Here is a 25,921-nt window from a genome sequence, read left to right on the forward strand (position 1 = left end):
CCCCCCCCCCCCGCCCGCCACTCACTTGCCCGTCCTGCCATCCCACAGCTTGATAGACTTGTCAAAGGAGGCGCTGGCGATGACGCGCGAGTCCGCGGAGAAGAGCACCTGGTTGATGAGGGCCTGGTGCCCTGTCATCCGTGCCAGGGGCTTCTTGTCCTCTCCCGGGGACCATAGGAACAGGGTGAAGTCATCTGAGCCAGACACCAGCCTCTCTGGGCCCCGGCCCTGGGGAGGCACAAAGCGCACATGGTCTCAGAGAGGAGAGCCCGACCTCGGCAACGAACACACCACTGACTGCTCAACACCAGCACGGAGTCCAGGACTGGAGAAAGGAGGCTGGTTACTCCCCCCAAAGGGAGACTTCACGCACATGGGACGGGACCATTTCTATGATGTATAATTACAAGAAGAAGCAAGGTACAGAGTGGTGTGTTAAAAAGGGGAAGGAGGGCTTCCCTGGTGGCGCAGTGGTTGAGAGTCCGCCTGCCAATGCAGGGGACGCGGGTTCGTGCCCCGGTCCGTGAAGATCCCACATGCCGCGGAGCGGCTGGGCCCGTGAGCCATGGCCGCTGAGCCTGCGTGTCCGGAGCCTGTGCTGCACAACGGGAGAGGCCACAACAGTGAGAGGCCCGCGTACCGCAAAAAAAAAAAAGGGAAGGATTTTACATGTGGGCTTGTATATGCGTGTGTACCTGTACTGTGTGTAGTGTACACTTATATGTGTATGTGTATACATGATGTCTCTGGCAGGAGACACGAGACACTGGTAGCACTGGATGATCCCAGAAGGCACGGATGAAGGTGCAACAGAGGTGAGAGACTTTCCACCATCTAAAATGGCCCCTACTGCTTTGTGTTCTCTACATTTAAAAAAATTTCTTTTATTCTTTTGGCCATGCCGTGCAGCATGCAGGATCTTAGCTCCCCGACCAGGGATCGAACCCCGGGCCCTTGGCAGTGAGAGCACCGAGTCCTAACCACTGGACCACCAGGGAATTCCCCTTTTTGTTTTCCTTGAACCTTAGACCATGTGAATGTGTTACTGAAACTAAATAAAATAAAAAAGAGAGGTACCTGAGGATTGCGAATAAACAGATAAGCAAACAAAACAAAATGAAATAAAATGATCCCCAGCACATTATGGTTTTTAGGATTGTAAACTAGGATTATCAGAAGAACTTTCCGGAAAAGGTACATTCTGAGCTGGGGCTAGAAGGGAAAAGGGCCTGAGCATCTGCAGTGTTTTGGGGACGAGGAGAAGAAGCGCATAGAGCTGGCGGCGCTGGCAGATACTCACCCGCGCGAGGCTGTAGCGGCGCAGAGCTCTCTCCTTTAACTCCTGCACTGTGTCCAGGTATCGAAGGAGAGAAGGAACAAGGCTGATGAGAAAATGCAACACAAAGTGCAAGTACCCGCCCCCCCAGCCTAGGTCCGCCTCTCACATGTTAAGCTTGAGAACTGGCTCCTTCCCCACCCCCCCACCTCCTGCTCACTCACAGGACCCTCGGAGGTCTTGGGCGTTAACTGAGGCCTCGGCTGGGTCAAAGGCCCCCGTGCGCAGGGCGTAGTCGGTGCTGAGGGCCATGGTGTTCACCCAGTGGCCATGGCCTTGCAGAGTCCGGCACAGCACGCCCTAGGGCGAAGGGAGACAGGTCAGACACACACAGAGCAGTCTCCACCCCTGGGAACGTGCACCCCCAGATCAGCCCCAGAAGATGGGCACTGTGGGACTCAGAAGCAGGGCCCTCATTCACTGTGATCTGAATCAAATCACCCCTCTGGGCTCAAGTCTCTCCTCATTTGTAAAAAAAAGGGTATCAGCCCAGAGCACTGTTTCTGGAAATATGTTTCACAGAAGGGAAATGTCACAAAAAAGGGCTCTAGTCAAATAAGTTTGGGATACGGCAGGTTCAATAAGCCTAAATAGGCTTCCTACAGCAGGAAATTTCCAGAGCCTGGCCATGCTAAGGGGTCCTGGAACCTCCGCTATAATGCAGCACCGAACCATAGGACCCCCGTTCCTGAAGCACTTCCCCAACCACCCAGGAAACAGTGGTCAACCTCCCTGGCCCAAGGTTTCCCCAGGCTGGTTCCGGGCCTCTCCCAGCTCTTACATCATGAGCCCTCCAGACTTTGATGGTGCGGTCCTGGGAGGCGGAGTAGAGAAGCCCGTCCCCTCCCCACCGGAGACAGGTGACTGACTGTGTGTGCCCAGTGAGGATGCGTTCACAGCGGCCCGCAGCCGTGTCCCAGACCCGCACGCTACCGTCCTTGGAGCTGCTGGCCACGTAGCGGCACTCGGGGTTGCTGGAAAGAAAGGGGGACATGCCCTCACTTCTGACCTGGCAATGCCTGTCTTCCAACACTGCCTCCCGATCCCCAGCGCGAAGACCAGGGATAATGTCTCGACAGCTTCCTGACCCCAAGATCTGGCTGCGCTGCAAGGTGGCTCTCAGGCCCCGTGATGAGCACCACCGCCCTCCCCCCGCCCCGCCCGCACAACACAGGTGCAGAAGACCTTCCCCACTGCCTGCCACGCTGTCACTGCCGGTCAGACTGCCTACCCTGTCCCCTCACATAAGACTCCTCTGCACCAAGCAGGGGAGGGCTACGGCTTTGAAGCCCTGGCTCCTCATTCACCCAGCTGTCAGTGTCACTCACGCATGGAGGGGCTCCCAGCTCAGGGCTGTGATCCATTTGCTGTGGCCGGCAAGGGTCCTGCCCACTTGCTTCCCTGTGCTTGGGTCCCACAGGAGAATCTGAAGGACAGCAGCTCACCGAAAATAACCCTCCCCACCCTTCCCCTGGTCCCACCAAGGGTCCCCCGCCCATCGCCCCCACTCACTCCTCCCCGAAGACCCCAGAACCTGATTCTGACCCATCTCGCAGGAAGGGAACCCCAGAATCCCTGCCTAATTACCGTGACCCCCATCTACCTGGCCATTCTTGCAGCCTGAAGCCAGCTTCTTGCCGTCTGGGGACCAGGATATGCTAAGGACCCAGTGTCTGTGTCCTAAGAAAGCAGTGGGGGAGAAAGGGGGACCACACCTTTCTTTACCCCCGTTGCCTAGCAATGCCTGGCACTCTGCAGAAATTCCTTAGCTAGCTGCCGAATAATTGAACGATCGAACAGAAGAGATGAGGCTTCCTAGGCAAAGGGAGAATCCTTCCCAAGTGCTAGGGCCGTGCATCGCCGCACAGATAACACCGCCACTTTCTAGTAGTTCCTTATGTGCTACGTGATATAAAGTTCTTTCACACACGTCAGTCCTACAATTCTCATGACAGCTCTGGAGTATGGGGCAAAGCAAGAAGTATCACCCCATTCTCCAGATGAGAAAACCAAAGCTTAGAAAGGAAGCAAGGCCTACCTACAAGATCACCCAGCTAGTGTGAGGGCCCCAGGCCAGCAGCATCAGCAATGCCTGGGAACTTGAAACGCAAATTTCAGGTCACACCCCAGACCTAAGGAGACAAAATTCTGGGGGTGGGACCCAGAAATCTATATTTTAACAAGCCCTCCAGGTGATTCTGATGCACGTTCAAGTTTGAGAACCACTATGGCGGAGACTGGATTTAAGCCTGGTTCTCCTTGCTACCAGGCAGTTAGCCCCTGCCCACAACCCCACGCTGACTCTTCTGTCCAGTCTCTGCTTGTCTGTAAGTGGCTGGCGGGGCTCAAGGGTAAGGTCTCTACCTAGGAACAGGTGGCCACTAACTGGATGTCAAGGGGCTGCAATGTGCTCTGGGCCTCCTCTCCTCCTCAGGAACTAAAGAGCTGAGTGAATCAGTCACCCGCCACTGAGTTAAAACCCCCTAAGTGGGTAACTGGGTACTGACCCTGGCACGTGAAACGTGGTGTCTCAGTGCTGAGATCCCAGAAGCGCACAGTAGTGTCTCCAGAGCCACTGGCCAGGTACCTGGGGAAGAAGAGAGGCCACCTGACCTCTGCAGTGAGGACAAGGGGTGGGGCACACCGGAAACACTGCACATGTATATCCCTGCTGCCTAGTCAATCATCTTCTGGGAACAGAATCTGGGACTGAAATTTTCTCTTATGAGAAGGAGAAATGTAACACCAATGCCATCTGGGAGAAGACCCCAGGAAGCCATTTCTCTCCTTGTCCTTCCTAACTGGAATGGCCACAATCATAACCAGATTTAAAGCTTCTTACTATCCTCATAGGATTGTGAGAAGCAAATCAACCCTATTTCTCAGGTGAACAACTAACTCAGAGAGAGGTTAAATGACTTGACCAGGTCACATGGCTAGGAAGGGACAGAGGTGAGCTTGCAGCTCAGATCTCCTGAGGTCAAGTCCAGGAAGGGCTCTTCCAAGGCAGGTATCCTTGACCTTTGGGGACAAAACTCCACCGGGGAAGTCCCTTACTTGCAACCTGAGCCCAAAGCTTGGGTCTGTGGTGGGCAGCTGGAGGTCCCATTGAGCATAACTTGGGGGCCCCCCCACCCCCGCCAGCAGCTGCACCCACACTCTCCTCCATGACTCTGCAGCTGTCCTTACTTTCCTGTAGGGCTGAAGGCCACAGAAATGACTGCCTCGCTGTGACCCTCCAAGGAGCTGGTGCAGCGGGTCACAGCACGAACCCTGAAGATAGCCTGTGGCTGGTAGACGATGTCAAGGACCTTCTCTGTCTCCACCGCCTGTGACTCCAGTGTCCTCCCCAGAGACGAGATGATCTCGGCATCATGGACATAGAAAGCCAGTGGCAGGGGATCCTCCTGGAGGACAACAGAAAAGAGAACCCCCCTCATCAAAGGATGGGCAAGGCCACCTCCACCAGGGACCCCCACCCTCCGTGAGCTGTGGGCAGGCAACGCTTCCTACTTTTCAAGCCACCCTGCTTGGGTTACCCCCATCATTCCCCATTCAGCAAGACCTTTTTAATCCTTGAAGAGCGACTGCAAGACACTTACACACCACTTCAAAATCCTGTTTCTGAATCTCACAACCACCCTGGGAAGGAGGCATTAATATTGCTAGATGAAAAAAACAGGCTCAGAGCAACTAAGTGATTAACGCAACGTCCTATTGCTAATGCCTAATTCAGGTTCTTCAGAAAGAAAACTAAAGTCCAGGATTAGGGTTAGTATATAGCATTATGCAGCGTTTTCTAAACCACCAGACCATGCTGCATAATGTGTAAGAAGCATCCAAAAAGCTGACAGAAAAAGGTAGACCCTCTGCTTCACCCCAGGGTCTGGTGTAGTAAGTCTTGGGTGGGGTCCAGGTATTGCATTTTTAAACAGCCTCCCACCCCTCAATAGAGGGCAGCATTCTGATAAACACCGGCTTAGGAGAGCATGAGTTTTGAATCTGACACTTGGCTTCCAACTCCCAATCTACAACCTACTGCGCGGTGCCAGACAAATAACTGAATGGTCTCAGGCAGCACTGTAAAATGGGGATATTAATGACGACGGGAATATAATGAGGAGCTGTGACAAGGAATCACTGTCACGATGCACCCAATGCGTTCAAAACGCGGTCTCTCTCCGCGGGTGAACTCCCGATGGTGGGCGCGTAAAGCGCTCTCACACTGATCACATCTTCCGACCCTCCCCAAGGCAGACGGCACCGCCGGGTTGTTATCACCCCTGTGGGAGAGTAGTGGGGATGTACCGGAGACCTTCGGTCTCCTGATTCCCTGCGTCCCCGACCAGGGAAGCGCCGCCCGCCCTCCGCCCGGAGGAGAGGACACGGGGCCGCCAGGCCCGCCGCTCACCTGGGCCAGCAGCGCGTTGCACACGAGCTGCAACTTGTCCGGGGTGATGTCCACGGGCACGTCGAATGGGGAGCCCAGCAGCTGCCCGCCCTCATCCTGGAACTGCACTAGCAGTCGCTGCACGTCGCGCGTCGCCGCCTCGTCCTGTGTGGACAAGCGCAGCGGGCGTCAGGCACGCCGCCCGGACCGAATGGCCCTCACTTCCGCCTCCCTCCGGCCTCGGGGACCCCGGGCCGAGCGCCCCCGCCCCCAGTCAGGCCCACCCACCGCCACCACCGCCGCCATCCTGCGTCCCCACGTGGAAGGGAAAACTCCGGCGGGACGGAACGCCGCCCCCGTGGTCCAGCGGTGCTGCAATCCGCCACATCGCCCTCTGGTGTTGCGGAGGGGAAGTGTCGCTTCGCGCCTGGTCTCAAATAAATGGATCAAATAAATTAATAATAGTTGATGCGGGGCTTCCCTGGTGGCGCAGTGGTTGAGAGTCCGCCTGCCGATGCAGGGAACACGGGTTCGTGCCCCGGCCCGGGAGGATCCCACATACCGCGGAGCGGCTGGGCCCGTGAGCCATGGCCGCTGAGTCTGCGCATCTGGAGCCTGTGCTCCGCAACGGGAGAGGCCACAGCGGTGAGAGGCCCGCGTACCGCAAAAAAAAAAAAATGCTTGTGGAATAAATTACTGAATCAGGATTTGAATCTAGGGTCCCTTGGATCTCTCTCTGCCAATGGCAGGATCCTTTACCATATTATGTCACTGCTACAGAGAGCCGCCCACAAAGGGACCCGGGGTTGGGGACACCATGAGGGCAGGGAATTCACCCATCCATTCATTCGTTTATTCAGTCAACAAACATATATCAGGGCTGGATTTTGTGTCCAGCAGAGCAGTAGAACTTGTCCAAAGTCACAGAGCTGTGTTTTCAAGGTCACAGAGCTAAGAGCAGAATCTAGTGTGAGTGATCCCACCTATGCTTTTTTTCCTGCAGTATCTTTCTCAGTTTGAAGATATAGGGGAGAGGTTGACAGAATGGTAGGAAGTGAAGCAAAGCATCAGCACAAAGACTTCATTCATTCATCCATTTAGGAACATGCATTGGGCACTGATTCTTCCAGGCTCTGTGCCGGGGGAAAACAAACTGCACGAGATGCTATCCTTGCCCTCTGGGAGGGTGCCCACAGCCCAGGCTCAGAGACACAGAAATGCGGGAGAATTCTGAATCCAAGTAGGGACAACCTCATAAATTTCTCTTAGGAACCCTCAGTCGGATGAGGAGAAACAATTTCTGTCCCAGGGGAGACCCTTTCTGGTGATGAAAACATTGTTGTTCTTTTTTTAATTAAAAAATTTTAATTTAATTAAAATGTTAACATTGAGGTATAGTTGATTTACAATATTACATAAGTTTCAGGTGCACAACATAGTGATTCACAGTTTTGGGTTTTTGTTTTTGTTTTTGTTTTTGTTTTTTGGCCGCGTGGAGCAGCATGCAGGACCTTAGCTCCCTGAACAGGGATCAAACCCATGCCCCCTGCAGTGGGAGCACGGAGTCTTAACCACTGGACTGCCAGGGAAGTCCCTGATTCACAGTTTTTAGTGAATACATAGCTTTTGTCCCAGGAAGACCCCCTTCTGCTGAGGGGGACTCCGCAAGTCCCAGTCAGTTAGGGGGCACAGTTCTTGGTTTCAGGGAATTCCCAGGTTGCCCCAGCTCTCGCTGTGGGAGAAGATTTCAGTCTGGGGGGCGATGAACAGACCCCGTCCTCTGGGAGCTCCCAGTCTGATGGGAGAGAGAGGCTGAATATAGCCACTCCATACAGACGGGGAGGAACCACAGAAGATGTGCAGAGTGGAACAAAGAAACAACCCACTTCCACCAAAGTGAGACAGCAAGTCCATGGGTCTTTCTGAAAAGCAAGGGCATTTTCAGCAGGTGGGAGGGGTAGGGGAGTTGCGGCCAAAGGGCAGAGGGGAAGGAACATTCCTCCTTCTTCTTCCCTCCTCCCTCCAGAAGGGCATTTCTGGATGTCTCCAGTCGGTCTGGGACCTGGGCAGCTGCTCTGTGTGTCCAAGTCTGCCAGCCCCTCAGCTGTCACTCTGCTCCCAAAATAGCAGTGGTGGGGGGGAGGGGAGAGGAGGTTGTTTATCTGGGATGGAGGAGGATAAGCGGCATTAGAGCCATGCCGAGGGAGGGAGGGTGTGCTGGGGGGTTCCCGTCCCTCTGGATCTTTCTCTCACTCTTTGGGGTATGAGTGCCTGAGCCCCAAGGACCGCCCCTGAGTGGGGTGCTGGGGCAGAGGTTAGTCAGAACCTCCACGTGGTAATGACTGTCCAGTCTGGGGAGGGGGAGGGCCCTGAGTATCAGTGACAAACTCCAGGGGCACCTGCCCCTGTGGCCAAATATGGTCTGGAGCCACTAGCAGGGCTGATAAAGTCTCCTGGGTGGGGGCTAGGAGGGGCAGACTGACGCTGGCTGGGGGTTCACACGCACCAGAGCAGCACCCCGGGGAGGACAGACCGAGAACACTGTCCTTGGGAGAAAGTAAGCTGGCCTGGAGGGTTCCTTGGACTGGGGAGGGAGAAGGGGGACCCAGAAATTTTAAGGCCTGCAGTGAGAATTCAGGCCCTTGGTGTGTCTAGCTGGGAGGGAGAGAGAGGGGGGAACAGGGATTTTTTCTTTTTAATTTTATATTGGAGTAGAGTTGGTTAACAATGTTGCCTTAGCTTCAGGTGTACAGCATAGTGATTCAGTTCTGCATATACATGTATCTATTCTTTTTCAGATTCTTTTCCCATTTAGGTTGTTACATAATATTGAGCAGAGTTCCCTGGGAACAGGGTCTCTGAGACCCCTCTCAACTCGGGCCACGCTCCGAGCAAATGCTGTGATGTCCTTCTGGGCAAAGGATTTGCGGGTGCTCCTGGTGGGTCTGTTGCAGGCAGCATCCTCACCTCCCATCCTGGTTGATGGGGCACCTGGTGCTCCAGACCTCAGGCCAGGAACCCAGCCCCGGATCTGGAGGGAGGGGCCGGCCAGACAGAGCTCATCCTGTCCCCGCAGATGGCCGAGGCAGAAGCAGTGCAGCTGAAGGAGGAGGGCAACCGGCATTTCCAGCGCCAGGACTACAAGGCCGCAGCAAAGAGCTATAGCCAAGCCCTGAAGCTGACCAAGGATAAGGCCCTCCTGGCCACGCTCTATCGGAACCGGGCAGCCTGTGGCCTGAAAACGGTCTGGGATGAAGAGGGGCAGGGAGCTGAGGGCCAGGGCTAGGATGCAGGGGTGTGGAGGCAGCCCCCTCATCCTGACGGGCACGCCTATCAACCCAGCCCTCTCACTGGACCCCTCAGGTTGGAGAAGGGTGCCTCCCACTGCTTTCTGGTACCCATTGCCTGACCCAGTCCTCTGGGAGACAGAAATTCACCTATGGAGATAGTTCTCATCCCATGGGAAGCAGCCTCATGGGAAGTGGCATCATGACAGGGGCCTTTCATAGGTTGTTTCGTGGCATTTCAACCGCAGACCGTGAGGTCGCTGCTGCTTCCATGCCCATATCGCAGATAACAAACTCAAGACTCAGAGGAGGGCTCAGTAACTTCCCCAAGATCTCCAGGTAGTTAGTAGCATAGCTGGGTTCAAACCCGAGTTTGCCTGATGCCAAAGCTCGTCCACTTTTCCATGCCCAGTGAGGGGCGCTCCCCTGGCCTCTGACAGTGGCAGCTGCCAGCGAGCCCTCTCTCCTCGCCTCGGGGACCCTCTCTGGCTGTCACTGTGTCGGGCCCACATTAACCACGTTTCCTCCTTCCCCGTTTCTCAGGAGAGCTATGTTCAGGCGGCTTCAGATGCCTCGAGAGGTGAGCCCCCCTCACTCGGGCCTTGCCCTCCTTCCCTCCCCTTCTGCATCCCTGTTTAGTCTAAGATGCTCTCGACACTCCTAGGGATGACCAATTGTATAAACGCCATCCTGGGCATTGTAGGTGGGGCTTCAGATGTACCATCCTTATGTGAAAGGAGAGCTCCAGAAAAGCCTTCCCTAAGTCACGTTTTTACATGTTAAATATGCTGGGGCAGCTTCTTTGCTTAGAAGGTTGCTTCCAGAAATGCTTTTGTCATGGTAAGGACACAGCCAGTTTGTTGGAAGTTTGGATATGTTCATATGGGATGGCGGGGGGAGAGGGCTGGTTCCCATAACCAGGGCATCAGCCTGGTCCACTCTGTGGGGACTGGGCTTCCTGAGGGGAAGACGGAGGCACTATTTCATTCCACAGACACTAGGAGGAATAAACATACGTCAACACTGGCCATGGAGTGCCTCAAGTTCTGAGAGAACTTAGGCTTAAGAGCACGATCAAAATGGGAACACTTCTCCTGGCTGCATTTTTAGGGCTATAATATGCAGAATGAAGGGGATTCTCCTCTGCATAGCTCTGTGTTGGGGTTTGATTTGGTCACTTTTTTTTTTTTTTTTTGCGGTACGCGGGCCTCTCACTGTTGTGGCCTCTCCCATTGCGGAGCACAGGCTCCGGACGCGCAGGCTCAGCGGCCATGGCTCACGGGCCCAGCCGCTCCGCGGTATGTGGGATCCTCCCGGGCCGGGGCACGAACCCGTGTTCCCTGCATCGGCAGGCGGACTCTCAACCACTGCGCCACCAGGGAAGCCCGGTCACTTTTTGGGAGAAACAGAGATAGTCTGGAGTGATTTCAGAAGGGAGGGACCCAGCTGGAAAGGGGACTGGAAACACGTCCTGTGAAGAGCAGGGAAGTGGCAATATTTAGCTCAGAGAAGGAACTCCCAGGTGGGACAGGGAGCTGCCTTCAAATACCTGAAAAGCTGTCACAAGGAAGAAGGATTGGATTTCATCTCACGTGTTCCAGGGCTAGACTCAAGACAAAAGGGCAAAGTTACAGGAAGATATGTTTCAGGTGGGAGGAGGGAAGGGCTCTCCGAAGGAGCTGTCTGCCTTGAGAAGGAAGGAGCTCCCGCACTGCTGGAGGTATACAAGCACCAGCTGGATGAGCCTTTGGCAGGGATCACTGAGCCGAGACTGGAGAGTTAGGAATTAGACAAGATGACCCTTAAGCTCCCTTCCAACCCTGAGACTGTAATTCTTACCACCTCCCTAACAAAGGGGAGCCTTGGACCAGATAGTCTACATGGATGCATACTCTTCAAGGAAGGCACAGAAGCCCTGCAGTTGGGGGGAGCGGTGGGGGAGGGGAAGGTGGTCTGTAGCCTGGCCCCCTGAGGCCTTGCCTGTCCCCCTTGCTAGCCATCGACATCAACTCCTCGGACATCAAGGCTCTCTATCGGCGATGCCAGGCACTGGAGCACCTGGGGAAGTTGGCCCAGGCCTTCAAGGATGTGCAATGCTGTGCCACCCTGGAGCCACGGAACCAGAACTTCCAGGAGACACTGAGGAGGCTCAACACCAGCATCCAGGAGAAGGTGAGCCGGACCCCTGCACATAAGCCTTGGCTGCCTCTCCCCATTCCCAGTAGGGTCCAGTTAGGGGAGCGGGACATCAGGCAGGGCTGGCCTACCTCCACACCCTTGGATGAGTGATCAGAGATGCCGTGATGCTTGTTCGAGGGTGCAAGCCAGCCAGGACTAGAACACCAGTCTTTTAAATTCCAGATGGAGGCCTTTTAAAAAACTGCAAATCAGTATGTCTGCACCATGATCTTCCTCTCTGGGGGGACAAAGGCAGCCAGGAGAAACCTAGGACCTGGGGGAAGGGCATTGCTGGGGAATGGAGGACAGCCAGGAACCAGTAGGAACAGGGAATCTTTTCTAGGAAAGTGGAGTGGGGTCGGGAGAACTTGGACCAGAGTTGAGGAATCCTGCACCCTAGTACTGGCTTAGCTACCGATTTTCTGAGGGACCCCTTGGGGTGTTGCTTTCTCCATTGTAAGAGCGGGAAGGTAACTGATCACGCAGCTCCTTGCTCCAAGACACAGTAACTTCTTTGTGCCTGGGGCAGCCCCATGGTGGGACCACGTCGTACTGTCCAGAGTGCAGACTCAAGGGCTGAGAAAATACAGACTAAGGAGTGATGGAAATAGGTGGCACGGTAGACCAGCAGAAAAAAGCAGTGGGAGGTGCAGACGGAGCTGGCAAGATGGGGGATGATGGATCGGGTTAGGTCGATTTTTGAAAGCTTCAGAGCACTGGGGTTGGGAGAGTGAGGGATGAGACATTCAAAAATAATTATTTTAATTTGCTTGAAAAGTTACTTAGAAACTGCTTCAGGTTTTCGATCCTGGAGATATATTTCTGTTTTAGCCCATATATATATTTTTAAATTTATTTTATTTATTTATTTCTGGCTGCGTTGGGTCTTTGTTGCTGCACGCGGGCTTTCTCTTGTTGCGGCGAGCAGGGGCTACTCTTCATTGCGGTGCGCGGGCTTCTCACTGCGGTGGCTTCTCTTGTTGCGGAGCATGGGCTCTAGGTGCACGGGCTTCAGCAGTTGTGACTCACGGGCTCTAGAGCTCAGGCTCAGTAGTTGTGGCGCACGGGCTTTGTTGATCCGTGCCATGTGGGATCTTCCCGGACCAGGGCTTGACCCCGTGTCCGCTGCATTGGCAGACGGATTCTTAACCATTGCGCCACCAGGGAAGCCCTTTAGCCCATATTAAAATGTAATAGCTAATTGTTTACTAGACTTCAAAACTGGGGTGATGATCCTTTGCCTTCCAAGACTTGTGAAGACCAAATGGGATGGCGAATGTAACCAGACTGTCAGCTTTGTGGGGCAAGGACTTGACTTTGTTCTCCATTCTATACAGTGTCTGACTCGTAGTAGTTGTTCAGTAAATGTTTGTTGAATGAATGAATGATGGAGGGAGACAGGAAGCTATTAATTGAGATGAATTTTATGTGGAGCCAACTGGAATGACGGGGACCCCTGCCTGCCTTCTTCCCCACTCCCTCCTCTCTCCTCAGCTCCGTGTGCAGTTCTCCACAGACTCGAGGGTACAGAAGATGTTTGAGATTCTCCTGGATGGAAACAGTGAAGCTGATAAGCTGGAGAAGGTGGGTGCTGGGCCGGCAGCGGGTGCTCTTGGGACCTGCCAGGTAATTGCACTTCCTCTGCAGACTCTGCTCCTGTGTCTGGGCGGTAACGCAGCCGACAGGTTGCAGGCTAGGGAGGAGGCTCCTTGGAGAAACTAAACAAAATTGATTTTGATATTTTAAAACATTGCATTAAATACAAATTTATTAAATGCATTGCATTTACAAATTTATTAAACTTATTTACATATTACATACAAATTTATTAAATTTATTAAATGCATTGCATTTATCTTGATTACAGAGGTTTTTGGTGCCCCGTAAATTTTGCACCCAAGATGTCTTTCTTGCCTCACCCTACTTTTGGCCCTGAGAAACAATGACACATTAAAGTCATGTTTTATTCCATTTCAAAACATTGCAACAAGTCATTCTGAAATATGAAAATCTTTATTCAGAATACCATCCTCTTAGCCAAATTTGCTGCATTTTTAAAATGTTCCTAGGGACTTCCCTAGTGGTCCAGTGGTTAAGACTGCGCTCCCAACGCAAGGTGCCCGGGTTCAATCCCTGGACAGGGAACTAGATCCCACATGCGTTCCACAACTAAAAGAGTTCGCATGCCACAACTAAGGAGCCCATGTGCCACAACTGAGACCCAGTGCAACCAAATAAATTAATTAATTAAATAAATTTTTAAAAATAAAATGTTTCTAGTCCTTCAGAGGAAAAAAAGAAGAATATCTGAATATTTATAAGAACTTGGCAGACAATGCCTGGGGAATTTTTGTTAGTTTAATGGTCAATAAGTCCATATAATATGCAGCTATCTTTTATAGCAAACTCTTATGAGGACTTGAGTTGTTATAGATGAAAGTAGTTCGAGAAGTACAAAGCCCTTGACTGACAGAGCGATGATGGTTCAGCTCATGCTTGCCTGGGATTCTCTAATCAGCCTCCCTACCTATTTGTCTACCTCCTCCTTTTCCTGCCTCATGAGTTCTTTGCCCAACCCCAGGGTCTCAGGGCCTGTTCAAGGCCTCCTCTCCAGATCTGGGGCCTTTTAAGGAATTTCAATCCTCAGTTGGTTGCCTGTGGTTAAGGAGGGCCGACTGTACTATGCCATTTTATATAAGGGACTTGAGCATACGTGGATTTTGTTATCCGTGGGGGTCCTGGAAAAAATCCCCTGCGGATACTGAGGGATGACTGTATATATATCCTCAAGGTGGAAGGCTTTAGGGTAGGAAGACACTTGAAAACCCAGCTCAACTGTCTATTTTTACTGATAGGAATCTGGGGCCCAGAGACGTGCTATGACTTGCCCAAGGTCACACAGCTAGCATGTGGCAGAATCAGCACTCAAACCCAGGGCTTTCGAATCCCATCTTGTGCTCTCTCTGCCCACAACCTTCAACCTTCCTGAGAACCCCCTGCAACTTCAGATTTCCCTAAACAGATAAACGAACAAACAATGCCAAAACCATATTCGAAGAACTTTTTTTTTTTTTTTTCAGTACGCGGGCCTCTCACTGCTGTGACCTCTCCCGTTGCGGAGCACAGGCTCCGGACGCACAGGCTCAGCGGCCATGGCTCACGGGCCCAGACGCTCCACGGCATGTGGGATCCTCCCGGACCGGGGCACGAACCCATGTCCCCTGCATCAGCAGGCGGACTCTCAACCACTGCGCCACCAGGGAAGCCCCGAAGAACATTTTTAATGGAAAAATAATTTCCCATGTGAAATCACTTCACTTCTGTTAGAAGATAAACTGAGACATATAAAAATTCTAAGAATTTATTTGAGCAAAATCTGTTTGAATTGGGCAGCGTGAAAACAGAAGTGGTTGGGGTACTCCACCGACAGGAGCTAGGAAAAAGACATTTATAGAAAAGAGGTGGAAGCAAAACAAGGGAATTATTTGATTGGCTATTGCTGAAGCAGTTGCATTATTTGGGAAAGGCTTGTTAGCTGTTTGTGACTGGTCATCCTTAAGGTTCGATTTCTTAACCTTGAGGCAATACAGGGTTAGGTTTTGCTTTGTTTTGTGTTTTTTAATTGAAATATAGTTGATTTGCAATGTTGTGTTAATTTCTGCTGTATAGCCAAGTGTGGTTTGGGTTTGCTTACTTAGTCGCTTAGGCATTGAAGCCACCTCCTTGTTTAATTAATTTAACATTTCCCTACCTTTTTAAAGTCCTTATCCACAAGCATATATACACAGGTTTATTTTACCATAAGTGCAATCAGAGTGAACCTGTGATTCTGTTTCTGCTTACCAATGTTTTTTCCAAGCTTCTTCTGAGTCTTTTCATTTATGACTTTAATGGCTTCAATATATTTCATCCAGTTGGTCTTTATTGCAAGTTACTCTGTTTCTTGTTTTGAATTATATTCTTGGGCTATGTTCCCACGAGTAGGATTATAGGGCAAAAGAATATAAAGATGTTTTGAAGACCTAGTCCTTGCACCAGCCCCTGCACTTGGCTCATGGCCAAGGCCTCTGCAGCCAGACTTCCCTCATGACCTTCATTGTTTCCTCCCTCCTTCAGGCAGCCAACAACCTCATTGTTCTCAGCCGTGAGGAAGCAGGGGCCGAGAGGATCTTCCAGAACAACGGTGTGGCCCTGTTGCTGCAGCTTTTGGACACTAAGAGGCCTGAGCTGATGTTGGCTGCAGTACGGACCCTGTCGGGCATGTGTAGTGGCCACCGAGCTAGGGTGAGGGCAGGGGCAGGGTTCGTGGCACGGAGGGCTGCCGGTCTGAGGACCTGGCATTGACCTGGGCTGGGCGTGGCTGGCATGGATAGACCCTGATACAATGTCTAAAGTGTCTCCCCTCAACCTTGGTTGTATGGCCCCAGATTCAACAGAGATTGATCCTCTTATTTTTTCTTTGAGCTGGGAATGGGTCTGACTAAACAAAGATAAGTTTCTTGAAAGTGGTTTATGCGGAAGAGCTGAGTGCAAAGGTTATGATAGTTTACAGTTTTTCATACTAACTCTTCAAAACCCAGTGTGCATTTTACCTCACAAGCACATATCAATGTGAACTCACTGCATTACACGTGTTCAATGCTTCCTGGCAAGTGGCTACTGTATTGGATGGAGCAGCTCTACACCTCTGGAAAGGGGCATGGCTTGTGTCAAGGGCCTTCCCAGGCCACGGGTCCCATGAGGCATTGGCTGCCTGATCTTCTGTCCCTACTGCACGGGGCAGCTATCACCCACTCCCTAACCTGCATGGCAGCTGGAAGGGGAGGGCAGACAGCTGACTGTGCTCCTTGCTGGGGGCGTCTAGGCCACAGCGATTCTCCACGCGGTCCGGATAGACCGAATCTGCAGCCTCATGGCTGTGGAGAATGAAGAGCTGCCTCTGACCGTCTGCAACCTGCTCCAGGCCATCATCGACGCTCTGTCTGGGGAGGACAAGCGAGAGCATCGAGGGAAGGAAGAGGCCCTGGTTCTGGGTAGGAGACAGTTTTCAGCCTTGGTTCAAGGGGGTGGAGGCAAGGAAGTGTCAGTTACCACCTTAGACTGGGCATTCCATGCATGTGGAGGTGGCCTGGTTATATTTTTACATTTATTATTTTCTGATGATAAAAGTAACAGAGGCACAGCCGCATAATTTGCAACAGCTAAAAGGTGGAAGCATCCCAAGTGTCCATCGACGGATGAATGGAGAAACAAAATGTGGTGTCCATCTATACAGTGGAGTATTGTTTGGCCTTAAAAAGGCAGGAAATTCTGACACATGCTACAACATGGAGAAACCTCGAGGACATTACGTTAAGTGAAATAAGCCAGTCACAACAAGACAAATACTGTATGATTCCACGTATATGTGATTTCGAAAACAGTCAAACTCATAGAAACAGAAAGTAGAATGATGGTTGCCAGGGGCGGGGGAGGAGGAAATAAGGAATTGTTTGATGGGATAGAGTTTCAGTTTTGCAAGGTGAAAAAAGTTCTGTGGATGGACTGTGGTGCTGGTTGCACAACAGTGTTTATGTGCTTAATGCCACTGAACTGCATATTTTTAAAGGGTTAAAATGGTAAATTTTATTTTATGCATGTTTTACAACAATTTTTAAAAGTAACAGGGACTTATGGAGAAATGTGGAAAATTTTAGAAATATGTAAAGATGAAAAAAATCCCAACAACCTGTAATCACCCCTCCAGATAACCACTACTATCACTGCCATTTGTATCCTTCCAGTCTTTTTTCTTTTTTCTATATTTTATTTATCTTTAAATTAATTAATTAATTATTTTCTGGGCCTGCGTTGGGTCTTCATTGCTGCGTGAGGGCTTTCTCCAGTTGCTGTGAGTGGGGACTACTCTTCATTGCGGTGCGTGGGCTTCTCATTGCGGTGGCTTCTCTTGTTGCAGAGCACGGGCTCTTGGCGCGCGGGCTTCAGTAGTTGTGGCTCACAGGCTCTAGAGCTCAGGCTCAGTAGTTGTGGCGCACGGGCTTAGTTGCTCTGCAGCATGTGGGATCTTCCCGGACCAGGGATCGAACCCGCGTCCCCTGCATTGGCAGGCGGATTCTTAACCACTGCGCCACCAGGGAAGCCCCACTTCCAGTTTTTCTTCTATCCCTCCATATAAATATCTATTTAACAAAGTTGGGATTCAGCTATGGATATTTTTGTATTTTTCTCCTTTCTGAGCATTATATTACTATTGCATACCGTTTAATATTCTTAAAGAGGATTCCTTTTTACTTGAATAATTATTAATTTAACATTTGTCTCATTCCTGCATATATGCACATACAAACTCAGGCTTCTTCCTGTATATCCAGGTCCTAGACATCATTTTGGAACTTCCTGCTCTGGCTGGGAAGGTCACAGAGGCAGGTTCACTCATAGAAAGCTTGATCTTAAATAATTTCATTACATGCCATTGTATAGATATATCATAACTCACCAATCAGCTCTATATTGTTGGAGATTTAGATTGCCTTTAATTTCATACTTATAAAAAACACTTCAGTAGCTATTCTTAACATAAACCTATGTTTGCATTTGTAATTATTTTCTTGGAACAAATTCCTAGAAATGGGAGTACTAAGTTAAATGCTATGAACATAACTAAAGCTCTTTTACTACCTTACTTTCGAACTCCTTTTGAGAGGGTGGATCAGTTTTTACTCTCACGAAGTGATGATAAGAGTTCCAGCCTCAAATCATTCTCACCAGATTCAAATACTATCATTCTTAAAGATATTTTCCTATTCAGTAGGTAATAATTATCTGTTTGAATTTTAAAAATTTACGAATTAGACATTATTTTTCCTTATCCTTATTAGCCATTTGGATTTCTTTGTCTTCAAATGGTTTGTTCATGTTGTTATCTATTTCCTCTGTTGGAGTATCAGTGTTTTTCTTATTCATTCCTAAGAGCTCTTTGTGTATTAGTAATTAACCTGCTTGGAGTCTTGAATTCTTTTTTTTTTTAATTTTTAAAAAATTTTTTTAATTTTTTATTTTTTTTTGTTAGAAAAAGAACTTTTATTTATTTATTTATTTATTTTTTAACATCTTTATTGGGGTATAATTGCTTTACAATGGTGTGTTAGTTTCTGCTTTATAACAGAGTGAATCATTTATACATATACATATGTTCCCATATCTCTTCCCTCTTTGTCTCCCTCCCTCCCACCCTCCCTATCCCACCCCTCCAGGCAGCCACAAAGAACCGATCCGGTATCCCTGTGCCATGTGGCTGCTTCCCACTGGCTATCTACCTTACATTTGTTAGTATATGTATGTCCATGTCTCTCTCTCGCCCTATCACAGCTCACCCTTCCCCCTCCCCATTGAATTCTTGATGTGGTTCTGACTTACTACGGTAAGGATCCTTTTCTGCATTAGAATTATTGGAGGGTCCAACATGGCTTCACTTGGATGGCTGGTGGTTAACTGGAGATGCTGGCCAGGGTATCTTGGTTTTACTCCTTGTAGCCTCTCTGGTGGGCAGCTTGGGTCTCTATGTAACATGGTGGCTGCATTTTGAATGGACAAGTCCCAACGTGTAAGTGCTTTTTAAGCCTCTGAGTGTGCCGGAAGGTCACATGAGCAATCCAGGGCCAGTGTGGGAGGGGACTCCCCAAGAGAATGAATACTGAGAGGTGTGGTTCATTGGGGGCCACGACTTCCTCCGGAGGGAGTGAGCTGTTGGACATCTCTGCTGAAGAATTCTTCCATATATTGATTTCAAATCTGTCCCCTTGTAATCCCACTCACTTCTGGTCCCAGTTCTGCCCTGTGGAACCTCACAGAATAAGTTTGTTATCTCACGCTCATGACATACTTTTATCTGAAGACAAGCTATCATGTACATTTGTGTCTTTCCGTCACCAGTTAGATAGCCCCATTCCTTCATCATTTATTTATATAACATGGCTTGGAGATCTTTCCTTTTCTACCTGCCTGCCTGCTTGCCTTTGGGCTACAATCTAGAATGAGGACAAAAATCTCCAAGTTCCAGAGAGTTCAGACGGCAAAAGCAGGAAGAGGCATTTGCCTTTAAGATCCCCAGTGGGCAGGGAAGACCTGGCATCCCAGGCAAAGGCTTCAATTTCAGGCTCCCAGCATGTCTGAATCTGCGGGGAGTAAAATGTCTATAAAGGAGTGTCAATTTCCTTTCTGGAAAACAGTTTATTAAATCAGTGTACTAAAAACTGCACGAAGCACCTTTGGATGCCTGCCCATCGTTGCCTGGGAGTGAAGAACTTTCTAAGAACCAGACTGTTCAAGAATGGAATGGGCTGCCATAGAAGTTAGTGTTCAGAGCGGCTGGAGGACCCCTTGGGGGTGTTGTCTAGAGATCTCCCTCCCTTTTTTGGAGTGAGATACTATACTCCCCTGGGAAATTCCAAAATCTGGGAAGCAGTGGATTCAATATTTCCAGAGTCCTTCCGGAAGCCTCTGCCATCCCTGGTCCTAAATACCTGAGACACCCTGGTACTCTCTATTTACCCCTGTCCTCTCCTTCCTCAGACGCCAAGAAGGACATGAAGCAGATCACCAGCCACCTGCTTGACATGCTGGTCAGTAAGAAGGTGTCTGGCCAGGGCAGGGATCAGGCCCTGAACCTGCTCAATAAGAACGTCCCCAGGAAGGATCTCGCCATTCACGACAACTCACGCACCATCTATGTGGTGGATAACGGTGAGGAGGTGGGAGGGTCTGGGGCTCATGCCAGCCTTTCCAGTGGGCACCAGGGTACCAGGCAACCAGCAGAAGGTGGAAGGGGTGCAGCTCTTGTCTGGGAGAAGTCTTCATTTCCAACTGAAAAGCCAGGAAAAGTCATTAGCATATTAGGATCCATTAGGCTGGTGAAGGCGTAGGTCCAGGCTCTGAATTCAGGGCCTGAACACACCCAGAACACACTCAAAAACATCTGGGCGTGGGCTTCCCTGGTGGCGCAGTGGTTGAGAGTCCATCTGCCGATGCAGGAGACACAGGTTCGTGCCCCGGTCCGGGAAGATCCCACATGCAGCGGAGCGGCTGGGCCCATGAGCCACAGCCGCTGAGCCTGCGTGTCCGGATCCTGTGCTCTGCAACGGGAGAGGCCCGCGTACTGCAAACAAACAAACAAACAAACAAACAAAAAACATCTGGGCGGAGTTTCCTGACAAGGGAGGCAAGTGCCAAAAAATCCCAAACAAGACTCCACCACCAAGGGGTAACGTTCCTGAAGTCTCAGGATGGCAAAATACAGGACTTCCAGAGGGAGAAATGGCACCTGTGTACATTATACAAAGTCCAGTAACAATGTGCCAGGAGATAGTCACTAAATTTGTCAGCTCCAGGGCATCACCCCACTCCTAAATCACCTTGTTCAATTGTTCAAGAATCATACCTGTGGCTTTATGATCTGCTGTGATAAATTCTCCCACAGGTATAATGACATATAGACCAGACCTTGTTCTAAAAGGTTCAAGTCAGCTTATAGCAGCTTTACCTTTATTCTCTTTTGATACAGCACTTCCCCTGTTTGGTTTTCACAGATCTCAGCAAAGTTCATGTGTAAGTGCTTAGACTTGAACAAATTACTCTAGTGCCTTAACCCTCCCCCTCTCAACACCCTCCCCCCCATCCCAGTCTGGTCTTCTCTGCACGTATTACAAAGCCTGGGCATTGACAATCGACTTCTCTCTGCGCTAGGATTTAGGCCCAACCACACGGTTTATAGGATGGGGGGGGGTGGGGAGCAGTATCTGAAAACTGGGCTGAAGACGGGTAGGGGAGCCACCAGGCAGGGTAGGGGAACCACCAGGATGTCAAGCCTGAGGTAAGTTTTTGGGTTCAGGGAGGGGCAGACATGGACAAGGAGGAGGTCCAGAGTGTTCTAGCAAAAGAGAATGAGATGCTCAAGGCAAGGGCAGAGTGGAAGGGAAGGGTAGGGGGTGAGGCTGGGGAGGTAGAGCAGGTGCATTTGATGAAGGCCTTTGAGAGCCAGGCTGGGGGCTTTGCGTTGGTTCATCAGGCCCCTTCCAATGACTCTCCAGCCCTCCCAGTGCTTTTGTGTGTGTGTTAAAATACACAGCACAAAATTTACTGCCAGGCTCTTTTATTTTCGATCTTTACATTTTTAAAATCAATTTTTATTGGAATATAGTTGCTTTACAATGTTGTGTTAGTTTCTGCTGTACAGCAAAATGAATCGGCTATGCATATACATGCCAAGCACTTTTAATTCCCTGCCACATCCAGAGTTCCATGCCTCCCAATGTTTATCTAGGATGTTTCCCCTCCCGTTTACCTGTCCCACCCAAGGTCTGACCAGCTCCTAGCCAACCTCTACAACCTGGCTCTGAAATCAAGCTGTTGTCCCCGCAGCAGTGTAGTGTAACAGTTAACATCGTGGGCTTTGAAATCAGACATTGCTGGGAGAGGGTTGCTGCTATGTCACTTGCCAGTTACGTGATCCTGGGCAAGTTACTTGGCTTCTCCATGTCTTTGTTTTCTGCTCTGATCGATGGCGATAATGATTCATACTAACCAGTAGGGTCAATGTTAGGATTAAATGAGATAATGTATAGAAAGCTCTTGGCGCATAGTAAGTGCTCCAAATAACTTGAAACTCTTGCTTTGTTGGAGTGAATCACACCATTTGCGGTGTCACTGTTCTGTCCTTATTTACACCTTATTGTAATCTTTATACATCTGTCTTCCCTTCCCTGTATTGTGAGCTTTCTGATGTCAGGATTGTCTTTTATTTTGGTAGCCAGTAACTAAAAGGTGGTTGTTTATTCGTTCACTTATTCATTCATTTATTCAACAAATACTTAATGGTTGAATTAGCCTGGTGGGTAATAGGAAGCCATTGAAGTTTCTTCAACAGAAGAGAAGAGAAGGGATAATAACCATAAATAGTAAATGTTATATTTACTAAACAAATAATAAATATTTATTGAGTGTCATGATGTGCCTGGAATGGCACTAGGCAGTTTCCATACATTATCTCACTGAATCCTCAAACTCTATGAGGAAGGTAGTATTGTTCCCATTTTACAAAAAAAGAAACTGAAGCCTGGGGAAAAGAGAGCATAAAATAGTATTTGAGGAAGATTATACATCAACCCACAGAATGTTAGCACTGGTAGACTCCTCTGAGATCAAATAGTCCCGACTTTGTAAATGCTGAAAACAGAAGCCCATAGCGGGAGGCTAATTGCTCAGGTAGGGGCAGAGTCAGGGGTAGAACCTGGCTCTCTTGGCCCCAACCCAGTGCCCTTCACGTTGGATAAGCTACATGCTGCCTAAAGAGCTCTGGTGATAAAACAGGACTGAGCGAGAAGGAGCGTTTGTGAGGACAGAGCCCGGCAAGCATTTTACACTTGCTGCCGTCTGTCCTGCAGGCCTGAGGAAGATCCTGAAGGTAGTGGGGCAGGTTCCAGATCTGCCGTCCTGCTTGCCCCTGACTGACAACACCCGAATGCTGGCCTCTATCCTCATCAACAAGCTCTATGACGACCTGCGCTGTGACCCGGAGCGTGATCACTTCCGCAAGATCTGCGAGGAGTACATCACGTGAGTTTCCTGCGGTTTCGAGTAACCGCAAGTGTAGGACTGGTTGCTCTAAAGCCGGTAAAGCGGCAAGGCTGGTGGAAAGGAAAAGTTTGCTTTATTTCGGAGGCTGGAAACCTGGGGGTGGGAGGAGGGCAGACGCCTGTGCAGAGGCTGACTCCCCCCACCGCCCCACCAATCAGGGGGCAAGAGCTTTCATAGACAGAGGGAGGGGGCTACAGGCAGAAACAGCACAGCCAGCTCTGACAGTCATCTTGAAATTAGTCATGCAGTGGTCAGATCAGTATCATCTTGATTGTTTTAGGTACAGTTAGTCTTTAGTTCCAGGGTCGGTTTGTTCCCATTTCTTTGAGGTCGGTTTTTGGAATTGTGGCAGCTGATGTCACGGCTACAACCTGGTCATCATGTAGTTAACCTCTTCCACCTGGTGGAGGTTTCAGTATCTACAAAGCAGCTCACAGGATACGGCTCAGAATATTATCTATAGCCCTTGAGGGGAACTAAAGGCCCTGGACTTTGCTTAATGACTATTTTTATTTGGTCTCCTTTGACTGCTTTCCTCTGTTTCTGCCTTTTCTCACTTCTCTGATTAAACTTGTTTGGCTAAAGGTTTTCCACAGACAAAAGGCAGGCGGAAGACATGGTGGGGGAAGGACCATAGGGTCCTGCTCCGTTTCTGTCGGGCTCTGTATTAGTCATTGATGGCTGTGTAACACATTACCCCCAAATTTAGCAGCTTAAAACAAGAAGTATCATGTGTTATCTCACAATAGGACAGCAGTGTGGCCGAGAGTCGGCTGGGTAGTTCTGGCTTTGGGGCTTACAAATGACAGTCACATGTTGGCCTGGGCTGCCGTCATCCAAAGGCTGGACTGGGGCTGGAAGATCTGCTTCCAAGATGGCGTGCTCAAGTGGCTGGCACATTGGTGCTGGCTCTTGGTGGGAGGCCACGGTTCCTCCCCATGTGGATCTCTCCTCATGGTAGCTGGCTTTCCCCCTCCTTTATTCCAACAATCCTCATATTTGGAAACTATTCAGATTTCTGGGACCCCCACCCCCACCCCATGACCCAGTAGTCTGGGTTGTGGCTCAGGAAGCTGCATGTTTAAAAAGCACCAGGTGAGTCTTGGGAGGGTGAAGACCCTGCCTTCACTCTGCTTTCCTTTCTCTATTCCACGGGTTGGCAAACTTTTCCTGTAAACGGCCAGAGAGTAAGTTTAGGTTTTGTGGGACACGTAGGTCTCTATCACAGTTTTTTTTTTAAAAAAAACCTTTAAAATGTAAAAACTGTTCTCACCTTCCTGGATTTGGGTCCCAGCGAAGTTGGCCCATCCTATAGCTTCTCCTGATCCCGACTTTGTGTCACTTAAAGCTCCTCAGGGCTTCTCCGGTTTTTATCAACCTCAGCTTCAGCATCCGGTAACTATCTCCCAGCCAGTCCCCGTTTGAACGAGACCCCCTCCTCGTCAGCCTGTACATGCTGCCTCTGAGGTCACCTGACACTGAGTGGGTAGGGTCACCGCCTTCAACAAATGGTGCCTGAGGCTGCCACTCCCCTACCCCCTCCAGGGAGGTGCTTCATCAGGGGCCAGGGGCTGGGTGGAGGTTCAGGCACCAGCTGGCATAAGGAACCGGTTTAAAGGGCAGACCCCAACTAATTATGCAAGGCTGGTTCCCCGGCACCGAGTGGGAAGAAGATGAGGCACAGGACACTGATTGTCAGAGCTGGAGGGGCGACCGGAGCTCCCAAGCCTGATCCCTCTCCCCCAGAGGGACTTGCCCAGTTACCCAGCCAGAGGCAGATGTGGGACCAGAGCCCAGGTCTCTGACTCTTGCTCCATGCTCTCTTCTTTCTTTCTTTTTTTTTAAATGATTTTTTCCTTAGCTTTTTTTAAAAATTTTAATTTATTTTATTTTTGGCTGCATTGGGTCTTCATTGCTGCATGTGGGCAGTTGCGGCGAGCAGTATGCGGGCTTCTCATTGCGGTGTGCGGGCAGTGTGTTGCAGTGTGTGGGCTTCTCATTGTGGTGGCTTCTCTTGTTGCGGAGCACGGGCTCTAGGCATGCGGGCTGCAGTAGTTGTGGCACGTGGGCTCAGTAGCTGTGGCTCGTGGGCTCTAGAGCACAGGCTCAGCAGCTGTGATGCACGGGCTTAGTTGCTCTGCGGCATGTGGGATCTTCTCGGACCAGGGCTCGAACCCCCGTCCCCTGCACTGGCAGACGGATTCTTAACTACTGTGCCACCAGGGAAGCCCTGCTCTCTTCTTTCATTTATACACATCTGCATTTGCACTGTGCACATCTGCCCTGATTCCCCACATCAAATCAACCTGGGCAGATCACAGAAGGATCAGAAGGTGTGTCCCCTCTGACGTCCTCATACAGAGATCCTTCCATAGAGTAGATGATAGTAGATTTTGAAAGGAAGGCAGAAACTTCTGGCTCTTCTAGTCTACCCCTCACCCCTGACTCATTAGGGGAAGGGACTGGACCAGACAGAGGATTGACTGGCTCAGGCTGCATCGTGACTCAGCTACATGGCAGAGTCAGGTCGTGCGGCAGGCATCATGGTAGCCCTATTGTGCTGTGGTGGCTGCTGTCCTGTCCCACCAGACACCCCAGATTCTGGGAAGCCTGTTGGCTGACAGCTCTCACCTGTCACCTCTCTTTGGGGACTTGCCTTGGCGAGGACAGCTGTTCACCCTTCTCAGCGCAGCCAGCATCCAATGACTTGTCCCTCACCCCAACTTGGAACAACTTTGAAGGGTGTCTAGGCTCTGGAGCTCTTCGCAAGCTGAGGCTTTGTCACGACCGCATCTCAGTCCAGTGCCTCCCTCCATCCAGGCCTGATTTCTTCCCTTTCCCAACAGGTGTTGATCCCAAGAGCTTTCCCAAGTAAACCTCCTGAGTTTCAGTCCCATCTGAGTGTGCTTCTTGAGGAGCACATCTATTACTTCATGTATCCCCATCGTGACTCTGAGAAGCAGTAGTGCTAGCCTCAGTTTCCAGATCAAGAAGCGGAGGCTCAGAGAGTTTCAGTGAATTGCCCCAGGTTACACAGCACGTGAGTGGTGGATCTAGGATGCAAAAACAAATCTGTCTGTCCCCAAATCTCACACTCCT

At 50.3% G+C, this 25,921-nt stretch overlaps 2 protein-coding genes across 5 annotated transcripts in view; one reads left to right on the forward strand and one right to left on the reverse strand.

The window, feature by feature from the left end:
- Window positions 1–22,590, reverse strand: part of NLE1 (notchless homolog 1) — a 25,065-nt gene extending 2,475 nt beyond the window's left edge. Inside the window, exons 1-11 of one of the 2 annotated variants that reach the window (XM_007446589.1) lie at window positions 22,586–22,590; window positions 6,015–6,058; window positions 5,748–5,891; window positions 4,526–4,743; window positions 3,844–3,923; window positions 2,940–3,016; window positions 2,665–2,762; window positions 2,118–2,310; window positions 1,501–1,636; window positions 1,301–1,347; window positions 26–228 (exon numbers count right to left, since the gene is read on the reverse strand). In XM_007446589.1, the coding sequence (XP_007446651.1) occupies window positions 26–228; window positions 1,301–1,347; window positions 1,501–1,636; window positions 2,118–2,310; window positions 2,665–2,762; window positions 2,940–3,016; window positions 3,844–3,923; window positions 4,526–4,743; window positions 5,748–5,891; window positions 6,015–6,032 (1,214 nt within the window). In that variant the 5' untranslated portion in view covers window positions 6,033–6,058; window positions 22,586–22,590. Of the gene's footprint in view, window positions 1–25; window positions 229–1,300; window positions 1,348–1,500; window positions 1,637–2,117; window positions 2,311–2,664; window positions 2,763–2,939; window positions 3,017–3,843; window positions 3,924–4,525; window positions 4,744–5,747; window positions 5,892–6,014; window positions 6,059–22,585 lie in introns of those variants that run through there. The other variant, XM_007446590.1, reaches the window with a different exon arrangement.
- Window positions 8,803–25,921, forward strand: part of UNC45B (unc-45 myosin chaperone B) — a 29,834-nt gene continuing 12,715 nt past the window's right edge. For all 3 annotated transcript variants that reach the window (XM_007446586.1, XM_007446587.1, XM_007446588.1), the window contains exons 1-8: window positions 8,803–8,970; window positions 9,557–9,593; window positions 11,010–11,185; window positions 12,686–12,775; window positions 15,308–15,475; window positions 16,056–16,224; window positions 19,763–19,933; window positions 22,630–22,801. In XM_007446586.1, the coding sequence (XP_007446648.1) occupies window positions 8,803–8,970; window positions 9,557–9,593; window positions 11,010–11,185; window positions 12,686–12,775; window positions 15,308–15,475; window positions 16,056–16,224; window positions 19,763–19,933; window positions 22,630–22,801 (1,151 nt within the window). The remainder of the gene's footprint in view (window positions 8,971–9,556; window positions 9,594–11,009; window positions 11,186–12,685; window positions 12,776–15,307; window positions 15,476–16,055; window positions 16,225–19,762; window positions 19,934–22,629; window positions 22,802–25,921) is intronic.

This window comes from Lipotes vexillifer, unplaced genomic scaffold (genome assembly GCF_000442215.2).
Source record: "Lipotes vexillifer unplaced genomic scaffold, Lipotes_vexillifer_v1.1 scaffold572, whole genome shotgun sequence".
Taxonomy (NCBI): Eukaryota; Metazoa; Chordata; class Mammalia; order Artiodactyla; family Lipotidae; genus Lipotes; species Lipotes vexillifer.